The following is a 12,157-nucleotide window of genomic DNA, read 5'->3' as shown; positions in this document are numbered from 1 at the left end:
AATTTTCATATAGTTGTGTAGCGTAACTCAGTATTAACTGTTTTAGTAACTTTATATTGTCCCAATGAAAACTTATAAGTTATAAAACTACGGTTATAAAATTACGTTCTTTACTTAAAACATAATTATTTAGTACTTATACCTTTTAACTTAGAAAATGAAATGTTTAGTTTAATTTCAGTTTATTTTTTTTATTAAACATAAATAACTTTATTTTCTATTTAAAGCAAAATGTAAGCCTGGATTTGTTTCTTACAACGGCTTGGAGCCGTGCTATATGTGCCCTTACGACACTTTTCAACCTACAATTGGAAATAACTTTTGTTTCATTTGTCCCCTAAATGGATTTACTGAGCAAAGAGCTTCTACTTTTGACCATCAGTGTATTGGTTGGTAATTCGTCTAATCATTAGTTTTTTACAAGTTTACTATAGTAAAAACAACATTAAACTTGTCAACTACTCTAAGATTTTATTTAAATATATGTTATGAAAAGCTTTTATTAATATGTTTAACCGTCAAAATAAAATTTGTTCTAGTTTTTAATACTTCACGTTTCAGTAACAACAAAGTTTACTACTTGTTTATTTCAAAACTATCTACATAATTTTAAAAACTTAATCCAATTTCTTACATATGTTTTATGTACGTAAACATTATTTTTTTACTGTCAAGACTACTGTAAAGACTTAGCAGTCAAACTTTAAGTAACCAAGCTCCTTTTTTTTATTGTTTATTTTTATAAAAGTATAGCGTTTCTAAGCTATACAACTTTACAATACTTACCTACTTGTATTACTAAAAGCTATTTTGAAACTACATCTTGTATAAACTAAACTATAAAATAATCATAATTTTTTTATGAAGTTAGAAAATTTTATAATTATGTTTTATAAAATGTTGTTATACTTTAAATTAAATTAGCTTCAAGAAAGTTTATTTTTTAATTCAGAACTTTTATATATTTAGTTTAACATTTAGCTATTTTGATTAACAATCAGTATATGTTAAATTCTTAAATAATCTTAAAAAATACGTTTCCTCAAGGTAAAAGTTTAACAAAACAAAACTTGTATTGGTAAAACAATTTTTTTATTTAATGTTGTTTACAATACTAGCGAAAAATATAAACACTAAAAAAAAAAAGTCTTATATAAACCATTAATTCCTTGTATATCTATGACTTAGTATTAATCATAATTACAAAATGTTTTTAGAGAAAAAAATGCGTACAAGCATGTTGTTTTTAGATACTTTTAAAAAAAATGAAAATTATGTTAAACTTTTTTAGTTAAATGTTTAAACACAAAAAGTTCATATAAAACTGAAAACCTAAAAATTATACTAATAAATGTTACATTTTTTTTTAAATATAGAAAAAAGTAAGTTATATATGAAAAATTGAAATTAAATGAAACGCAAGAGATTTTGTTAAAATAATTTTTGATTACATCTTTTGATTACTTGAATTAAACCAAAGATGTATAATCTAAAAAGTACAATTTTTTATTTTTCAATAAAGCAAAGAATATCATTTTGTTCTTAAAGTCTAACAATATAAGATTAAATTAAAACCAATTATATGTGTATTAAACTTTGTATTGACTTACAATCTTTATTTGAAACATACTTTTATTCAGGTGAATACGATATAAAAGGCGTCCAGTTTAGAGATGAAAAAAAATATTACGAAATTTGTTTTACTGGTATGTAAAATAAGATATAAAACCCTTTTAAAGATATGTTTTTCAAACTACTTTTTAAATGAAACATTTTACAATAAATAAAGTGAAGTTAATCAAATATAATAAAACTGCTGAAAATTAGTTTTATTAAAAGTACTATAAATTTACTTTTTTATTATTAAATGACTTACTTTAATTTAAAGGCTCGTTACAACAAATAGAAAACTGTAGTGATTAAAATTTTAACTCTTTTACAAAAATTTTTTTCTATATTTATAAAACTTTCAATAAAAGTTTTCAGTTACTGTTTAATAAAGAATATTTCCTTTAAACTTTACTAAGTCAAAAAAAATTCAGTTTTTTTAACTACTTTTAAATGACATTATACAACTAAAAACCAAAAAGTTTCATTTAGTTTTATTTAAAAACGTATTTTGGTATAGTATGTTGTTTTTTAAATATTAAAAAAAAAATAAAACAGATCCCTGTGAAAACAATGCACCTTGTTCTAACTTAAAAGATGGTGGATATTTTTGCAGTTGCCATCCTGGTTACATCGGTTTGTATGCTTTAAAATTCATTGACTGGTAAAAAAAGTATTTTAATAAGCTGTCAGAATAATTAGTTTTATAATTAAAAAATAACTTTAAGCTGTTTATCTAATTCTATAAAGTCAAAAATATAAAAGCAACTAACGTTTAAAACAACAATAAATATTTTATTCTTTTTAAATATATTTTTTATCTTAAACCATTAAGGTACTACCTTTTTGTATTTAGAAATTATAAAAGGACACGTAGCTCTCTTCTGATTAGTTTTTGCTATGAAAAAAAGTTTTATTTTAAATGAGTTTTCAGTTGACTTAATAAGTTAAAGTAATCAGAAAAAATATTGAATAAAAAATTTACAAGTTTGTAAATAATTTTATATAACACATTCTTAGAATAGTGAAAAAAACTAACAGCAGCCAAAAATTCACTTTTAATTGCTGTAAACAAAAAAGTATTAACAATATTGCTTATTGAACGATAAAAAAAGCGCTCAAAAATTTTGGTCTATGGACCTGTTGTACAAAGGAACCTCTCGGTTATCGAGTCGTACACCACAACTAGTTTATAAAAAGTATCTATAATGGTAACAGGTAAAAAGTGTGGAATTGAAATTGATGAATGTAGTAGCACTCCGTGTTTAAATGGTGCAACTTGTATAGACCTCATTAATAAACACGAGTTGGTTTATTTTAAAATAATTTTTACATTTAGTTTCATTGATTTTATCCCGTTAATATTTATTTGGCATTTGTTGAAAGATCACATTTTATTAGTTATCTACCGAATCCAAATATTTTTTTCAAATTAAGATCCGGCAGGATGCGGATCCGAATCTTATTTTGAAATTAAGATCCGGCCGGACCCGAATCCAAATAATAAAATCCAGTAGATCACTTTCTCACTTTTATTGTTATCATTGATATTTTTAGGCATATTAGCTTGATTAACAGGCTCTTAATACTTTATTTTTCAGTTTTCAAATCAACTCATTTCTTTTTGTTAGGTTAGTTTTTGGTCACTTAGACTGGATTATGGGTGTATTAAAAAACTTTCAGCTTATATCGATACAAGACTAATAACAATAAGATATAAATTTACAATGATCAAGTTTTAGTCAATTTTTTTTTGTTGATTTATTTGTTTTATGTCTGGGTAAAGCTGGTTAGAGTTAACGGTATCCAATTTAAAATAAAGTAGTTAAATAAAAAAATAGTTTTGTATTGATATATGCATATTAATTGCGGGTTATAAATGTTCTTAAATTTTTTGTACCAATTTGTTCGTAACATTGTTTTACTTGTAAGCAGAATTTTATTAGAAGAAAAAATGTTAGGGTTAAAACGAAGTGCGACACTTACTCAGTAACAACTTAGCATGTAAAAATGTACTCCAATCTTCCTCTAGCTGCTAAAGCAATACACATATGGATTGTTATATAAATAGAGCATTATACTTTTATAAAATATTTGTCGATTTCAAAGAAGAACTTTTAAAAATCAATTTAAAAACTGAAATAAAGAATTTTCTTAAACACCATAAAATCGGAAAGTTAATTTTTAAACAATAAAAAAAAATAAGTATTGGTGAAAACTTTGAAATCCATCAATGTTCATACTTTAAAATTATCTACTTAGGAAATAGCTCATTAAGGTTTTTTAAATGAATTCAAACCTTCAAAACATTAAGGTATTCTGTTTTATAACCGCAATATAAAAATAATACCACAAATTAGATCACAAAAAAGTATTCGAATACTAATATTCAGAAATATTAGACTGAAGTGTAATAAACAAGTATACCTGCTCTTTAGACAAGAGAACCTCGTACATAGGACAGATATCGGACCAAATTTATCAAACAGTTGCTGTTTTTATAGCGGTATTTTCGATTGTTTAAATGAGAGTATACCGTGTTAAAACTCAAAAATCGAGAACAGCTTAGAATTTCTAGAGGTGCGCTCGAGGTGAGCTTTATGATTTAGAATTAATGCTTATCGAAAAAGAAAGAGTTAATGCTATTCGAAAAAGAAAAACCCAAGTTAAACCTACAAGTAGCCGCAAATGAAAAGATAGCTTTATACAATACATTAACTTATGTTCGTTTCAAACTTTAAACTGCTTGCTTTTTTATAACCTTGTATATTTTACGTGGTAATAGATTTTAATATTTTTCCAAACAGTTTTACTTTTTATTTAACTTTTGACAAATAGTCGATTATAATTCAAAAAGCTAAAAGTGATCTACCGGATATATAAAACTTTAGTATCCGGCTGGATCCGAATCCGAATCTTATTTTCAAAATATGTATCCGTTCCGATCAGGTTCCAAATCTCATTTTGAAATTAGGATTCGGCCGGATACGAATCTAAATATAAGGATTCGGTATATCACTAATTTCTATAAATAATTAGCTTAGAAATTTAACTTTAAGATACTACAAAAGTTCAATGTAAAGTTGTTCTAAAGATTAATCAATTGTAAAAAAAACAACTTACAAATTTAAACCTTTGTAAAAAAAAAATAAATTTAAAAAATATATATTCTTTTCAAAATAATAACAACTAAAAACATTTAATTATAATTCATAAACGAAGTAGCACTAGTAAAAATGTAATTTTTTATCGTTTTTAAATAAGGTTTAAAGTTTAACATTTACTTTTATTTTGAATTTTTTATTTTATTCGAAATAATTTATATAAGTATAACTTATATCAGTAAGATTTAAACTAAAACTTCAATAAATTTTAGTTTTGTATTGCATGGTCCAAAAAAATCAATTAGAACTTTAATAACAGTGGTTAAAATAAAAACAAATCTTTTTTTTTCTGTAAGTTATACAAATATTAATCAGGTGTATTTGTGCTATGGGATTCACTGGAGACGACTGTGAAGTTGATACAAACGAGTGTGACTCTGATCCATGTTTTAATGGTGCTACTTGTAACGATCTTATTGGTGGATTTTCATGTAGTTGCTCACCTGGGTTCACAGGTAAGAGTAGTTTTATTAATGGTCGAATCGTTTTTCGTTGTTGTTGTTGTTGTTGTTCTTGTTGCTTTACTGAAACGTTTAAAAAGTGAAACTAAATTGATGGAAAATTGTAATATTTCTAAATTACAATTCTTTACTATCTGTTATTAATTCAAAGATTTTTATAATTATACTAATAAATATAATAGTTAAAAACAACAGTATACTTACAATTATGAAATTTTTAATTCCTAACAAGTTAAAATATCTGTAAATTTTAAACTAAAAAAATATTTATTATTGTATTTGTTCTTAATAATTTTATACTTTTCTCTTTCTTAGTTTTTATTGTATAATATTTACAATGTTGTAGTAAAAACACAGCTTAAATTTAATTTTTGAAAATTGATGAATAATATTGTATAATAGTAACAAATTTAAACAGTACTATTTCTTTATTACACTAACACATGTTTCTGTGTGTTAACTCGTTAACACACTTCAACGGAGCTATGAAAGTTCAAGAAATACTACTACAAGAAATACGCTAAGATCTTTATTAGCTAATACAGACAATTAATAATTTGAATAGTTAAGTATTATATATATTTTTTAAGATATCAAAATTGGTGTCTTCTTACAGTAAGGTTTTTAAAGTTTTACTTTAATGACTAGTTGTTTAAGTTAGATTTAATTATCATGAACTGCATCTGAATAGTAAAACGTTTTTGTCAAAAGTTAAAGCAGATTAAAGAAAACTAAAGTACTTTTAACAGCCTACATTAAATAAATCCGTTTAAAACTTATAGTTAAGGTTATAATAACAAAGCGTCATTAAACTTCAGTTTACTATGGATTTGAATCTTAGTTTTAAAAACAACACAAAAGTTAAAGCTAAAATTACTTTGAAAAACCATATGCTGCAAAACAACAATAAAAACATTCTGTATTATATTGTTTGTATGATTTTAGTTTAGTAAAAGTTGCTTAGTTTGTACTTAAATATATAAATTTTATCATATCTTTATTAACTAACAGCATATTTAAATGTAGAAGTATTGCTTTATTCGTAAACAATTATTTGTAATGGACCTTTTTGATAAACAAGATCTTGTTCCTAACTAAAGCTAACATTTTTAGGGTATCAGTGTGATACTCAAATAGACGAATGTTTATCTAACCCATGCAAAAATAAGGCACTTTGCAATGACAAAATTAATGGCTTTGATTGTACGTGTCAACCAGGTTTTCTTGGCCAGTTTTGCGAATTAGATATTAACGAATGTGAATCTAACCCTTGCTACAACGGTGCTAGTTGTAACAATTTGTTGAACAATTTCACGTTAGTTAGACAAACTATTTTTAGGTTAAGTTGGTTGATTATTTTATTTACTGAGAAAAGTATTCAACATAAAACACAATAAAATTTCTTTTGTATTTTTTTAAATGTAAAATCTTTAGTTCATATTGTTTTTACAGCTTAATTATTTATAAAGTACTCTTTTGAATAGCTTGTATAAAGCGTCTAAAATGAGCAATACCTTTTGTTAGTAATTCCTGTCTGCGTTAAAAAATTACTTTAAACAAAACAGGTGTGATTGTGTTCTGGGTTTCACTGGTAAGCTATGTGAAATAAATTTAAATGATTGTACTGCTGGTGTCTGTGGTAATAATGGAACTTGTATAGACCTTGTAAACTCATACAACTGTCAATGTGATCCCACATACACTGGGGAATATTGTGAAATAAGTAAGCTGCTTTTTACTTACTACATAGAGTATGTTTAGTTTAAATTGTTTATATATTTTTGTAATATTTTACGTTAAAATTATTAATGACTTTCGGTGAATACTAATACTTTTTTATAAACTTATTTTATCAGCTTAAAGTAATTTGTTTATAAGTAATATTTTTTTAGAGTTAGAACCTGACTTTGACTTAGTTTTTGGTAAACCTAAAACTTATCACCATGTAAAAATCGGTTCCGGAATACCGGACCTAACTGCATTTACTATTTCTATGTTTTTCCGATCAAATGAAACTGGTATCGAAGGCACGCCGTTTTCATATGCCGTTGGTAATGGAATTCTAGCTGACGAAATCACAATAACTAATCTTGAAGCTCTTACTTTGTTTGTTTTACGCTAATTTTGCTTATTTCATAAAAAGCTTACAGAAAAACTTAGAGATGAAAAACTTTCAAAAGTTACTCTAAATTACAATAAAAGATAAACACAATTTTCTTTATACTTCTATAAAAATTTTCTGTCTTTGTTTGTTTTTGTAATTTATTTAAACCAAAAGAGAAATAAAGGTTCTAATATGTTTTAACAGGATAGTTAAAGGAGAAGAACGTGTGACGGACATTTTACCCTTAAATACCGGTGAATGGTATCATCTAGTAGTAACTTGGTCATCTAAAGAAGGAAATTGGAAATTATATATAAACAGAAGGTTAGTGTCAGAAGGAGAAAATTTGAAAAAAGGAGAAATTGTTAAAGGAGGTGGAATTCTTGTAATTGGTCAGGAACAAGATTGTCTTGGAGGGTGTTTTTCATTGTCTCAAGAATTTATTGGTAAAGTTTTTTTTTGTTTATGAAACAAAATAGATGTAATATTAATAAAATAACAATTGTCAACAAATCTTATTCTAAATGCCTTAAATTTTGTAAATAAGCTTCTTTTTTTTTAAGGACTTCTTCTAGTATAAGTTGAAGAGCTTAAATCATTTTAGAAAGCTTATTAGTAAATTTAGTCAAAAATTTACTTTTTTACTTTGTGTTTTTAAACAGGAAAGATAACTCAGCTTCAGTTTTACGACTATGCTTTCACACAATCGCAAGTGTCTGGAGAATTTATCTACTGTGTTATGAACCAAGGCAATATCATTGCCTGGCCTGACGTTTTGGGTCGTATTGTTGGTCAAGTAGATGTAATACGACCCCAGACATTCTGTCAAGCTTGCCCAGATCTAAAATTTTCTGAGAAATCTCACCTTGTAACTAAAACAGTATGTGTCATTTAAAATCTTTATACGTAAAACAAAAAAAAAAGCTAAAATTTAAAACTTATAGTTATTTCTTTTAGCAAGTTTATGTAGTACTAATGAATATTGTAACTCGGATTTTTACTACCATTTCTTAGAGTTAAAACGAATTTGTTTTTGGTTTTTTAAAACTAGTTTGTCGTAAACTTTAGTAAACTAGGTTTTTGAGTGATTTTGAAAAATAACTTTTTGATAATTTTATCATTACACTGAATATTAAAAAAAATGATCTCTATACTTTTTAAGAGGCTTTGCTTTCATTCTTGTTTATAAGTAAGTTATTACTTTAAGCAAAGACTAAACAATTTAATAGTTGAAATACATTTTAAAAGATAAATCAGTTAGTAATAATTTACTTATAGTTTTTGTAAATACTAATAAACATCATTTAGAAAGAACACATTGTGGATGTATCTTGCAAATCTACTTACAAAAATGTCGATAAAAGATTGAAATGTACAAGATTTGGTCAATGGAGAATCGAGGGACAAAGAAAACTCTCAATAGAACCGGAAAAAGATATACTGTGTCATCTTATACAGTGTGGAGAAATAGATGAGGTTAAACTTTCTCTGTTTAACTTAATTTTTTAAATTCTATTCTTAAACATTAGTTATACAATTTGTTTTAGTAATAAAACTTTTGTTTGTAGTATCCAACTTAAACTATAAAATTATTATTTTTTATATGTAATTTAAATAGTTACTAAAAACTGTAATATCGGTTATTTGAACACTTTAAAAAGTAAATACTTCTCAAGCTGTTTAACTCTGCTTAAGGTATTTTCAACTTGGTAATACATAACTTAAAGTTTAACGATAGATTATGAATGGAAAAACTATTTTAAATGGAGTAGGATTGCAAGATAAAGCACAATTTGAATGTTTTGAAGGTTTTCAACTAAATGGGCCTTATGAGCTTATTTGTAATAAAAATGAAGTTAGTGACTTGTATGTAAAAATACCTGACCAAATAACTTATGTAGCAATTTGTTTTATTTAAAATGTTAAAAGTTGTAGAGTACACAAAATGTTCTTCTAATTACAGCTCTAAAAGTTTTTTCACAAAAAAAGAAAGCAATTTAAACTGTTTTTGTACTGTATAACAACCTTACTATAACACATATAGCAATGGAGTGGTATACCACCAAGTTGTATAGACATAGACGAATGCACATCAAATCCATGTAGTAAAGATGCGACTTGTATCAATACTGCTGGAAGTTTTTCTTGTGTTTGCTTACAAGATTACTCTGGTAAATTTTACACTAAATATAGAAGACTTTGGATTTAAAACTAATTTTATCCAAAAAAAGCTGTAATTAGGCCTCTATCAAATAAACATACTGTCGTAAACACTTTTATAACTTTTAAAGCAGGGGTCAGCACACTGCAGCCAGCAGGCCAAATGTGGCCCTCTTGGTCAAAATCTGCGGCCCACCAGCTCCTTTTCAGCCAAAAATTTAAATTTTAAAAACTATAAAATTTTAACATTTTGTAATAAAAACATATAGATAGGCTGTTGTTTAAATAAATACTCTTTATTAGTGCTTTAATTATGATTAATTTATAATATTTTTTCTACTGATTACTGGAAATTTTTTAGAATAATTTAAAATAAATGCGGCCCTCAAAGATTTTTCCTAAATAGTGCGGCCCGCGAGCAATTTTTCCTAGGAAAATTGGCCCGCGAGTTACAGCTGCCACCCCTGCTTTTAAAGTATATTTATAGCAGCAAACTTTTAAAATTTATTATGTTTAAAAAGCTTTTTTATTCAGTACCTTTTGAAAAATGTATTATTTAGAGTCTCTGTTTTATCTTTAAAAAAAATACTTTAGAAATTTCAAAAAAAAAAAAAACTTTACTATTTCTGTTCTACGTCGTGGTTTAAATGTTTCATATAAAATTGAATAACAAATCTAATTACTATAAAAAGGAAACGGTTTTGAATGCTCAATTGTTGACTGTGGTAGTCCAGGCTACATAGATCATGGAACAATATCAGGACAAAGTTTTAATATTGGGAGAAAAGTTTTTTTTACTTGTTTAGTTGGCTACAAGCTAATTGGCCCAACTGTACGTACTTGCGAACAGAACGGTTTGTAACAAAACTACTTAAAAATTAAAGATTTTTGTCTATAAGTTATAATTGTCTAATAAATTTGTAAATTTTAAAAGGTTTTACGATTAAAAAAAAAGCATAATTGTATGGTACCTTGTAATCTTTTATGTTTATGAAATTTAAATATATGTATAACATTATAAAGTTAGTTCATTAACACTTAAATATAGTTCAGCTTATTTAACTAAAAATTTCTTGTTTATCTAGTTAAAAAGTTAATAAATAAAAACCTGTTATGTTTAGAAGGTTTATAAAAGCAATTACTATAAAAGTTTACTCTTCAGATACTAAAAAATTGTATAAAATAAAAATATTTGTAAAAAAAACTAATCAGGAAGCTGGTCTGAAAAACCACCATTATGTCAATTGGTAACATGCCGACTTCCTGAAGAACTCAGAAATGGTAAAATGGAATACAAATCATTACAGTATAAAAGTGAAATTTCTTACAGTTGTGACCAAGGCTACATTTTAAACGGTGTTTCAAGTAGAGGTAGTTTTTTATTGCTTTAACTGTGAGAAGCTTATAATTTATTATTTGTATACTTTAGTGGTTTGTACTAAACACGTCTTTTTATGGTAAATTTTAAGCTTAAACAAATGTACCGGACCCAGCTGTATGTTTTAAATAGTGATGTACCGGACCCGGATCCGGACTTTTTTTTCAAATTAGAATCCGGCCGGAACCGGATCCGGACTTTTTTTTCAAATTAGAGTCCGGCCGGAACCGGATGCGGACTGTTTTTTCAAATTAGAGTCCGGCCGGAACCGGATCCGGACTTTTAAAAAAAATTAGAATCCGGCCGGATCCGGATATCAGAGAAAAATGGCAATATCCGACCGGACCCGGATAGTGAGTCCGGTACATCACTAGAATAAACTAGCCTGAGTCAGAATGAGGTTTTTAAAAACTGAAAAAAAAAGAACTTTAATCTAATAATAAGTAGAACAGCTAGCCAAAAAGTTTACAAATTTAGGTGTTATTTACAATTAAAAATCGGAAATCGAGTTCTTGAACAAAATACACTAAAAAATTACAAAATATTGAAAACTGGATCAGCTCAAACCCATTCAAAATCTAAAAGAAAACTAGCCTGAGTTTTTATAAAAAACTAAACTAGCCTGAGGCAGTCCAAGATTTTCTAAAATTCCCAAAAACTTTCAAACTAGCAGGGTTGCCACTGAAGAAATTACTTAATCTAATAATGAGTAGAACAGCTAGCAAAGGTTGACAAATTGGTAGTAAAGTTGTGAACTGATTGTTGTACACTTAACTTATTAGTACTACCCATCATAATTAAATCCTACCTTATTTAATTAATATCTAACAAATACTAAATTCTAACTGAGACTACTTTCTATAATCAGACACGACAGTTTTGAGTGATGAATCTTTTATATAAACACAACAAGAAATACTAGCATATACAAAATTATTAATTACTTTGGGTAACACTTTAAAAACTGGAAGCTATTTAAACCTATATCAAAAGACTTGAAACAAAAAACCAAAAATTAAATAAAACTTTTAGTAAACAAGAAATTGTAAATTTTTAATAAACTTTTAAACTATAAACCTGGCTTAAATATTTTAACAATTAAACACCTGTTGAAATATTCACTTTCAAAACAAAACACTATTTACAATAAGCATTCACAATAACGTTCAAGATATTTTGTTGCTTCAAGCTACACACCAAACTAACTAAATGCTTACATATAAACTGCCTGTCATGTTCTGATGTTTTGTTGCATCAGTATTTAGTTTCAAACATTTTGTCA

General features: G+C 26.3%; 1 protein-coding gene across 1 annotated transcript in view; it reads left to right on the top strand.

The window, feature by feature from the left end:
* Positions 1–12,157, top strand: part of LOC145833448 (sushi, von Willebrand factor type A, EGF and pentraxin domain-containing protein 1-like) — a 48,754-nt gene that overhangs the window by 25,019 nt on the left and 11,578 nt on the right. Inside the window, exons 30-40 of the mRNA XM_082940623.1 lie at positions 2,167–2,244; positions 2,827–2,914; positions 5,088–5,227; positions 6,347–6,548; positions 6,799–6,956; positions 7,126–7,339; positions 7,542–7,783; positions 8,000–8,139; positions 8,646–8,813; positions 9,076–9,192; positions 9,382–9,508. Coding sequence (XP_082796749.1) covers positions 2,167–2,244; positions 2,827–2,914; positions 5,088–5,227; positions 6,347–6,548; positions 6,799–6,956; positions 7,126–7,339; positions 7,542–7,783; positions 8,000–8,139; positions 8,646–8,813; positions 9,076–9,192; positions 9,382–9,508 — 1,674 coding nt within the window. The remainder of the gene's footprint in view (positions 1–2,166; positions 2,245–2,826; positions 2,915–5,087; positions 5,228–6,346; positions 6,549–6,798; positions 6,957–7,125; positions 7,340–7,541; positions 7,784–7,999; positions 8,140–8,645; positions 8,814–9,075; positions 9,193–9,381; positions 9,509–12,157) is intronic.

This window comes from Thalia democratica, chromosome 4 (assembly GCF_965202585.1).
Source record: "Thalia democratica chromosome 4, ktThaDemo2.hap1.1, whole genome shotgun sequence".
NCBI lineage: Eukaryota > Metazoa > Chordata > Thaliacea > Salpida > Salpidae > Thalia > Thalia democratica.
This window is presented reverse-complemented; position numbering and strand designations above follow the sequence as displayed.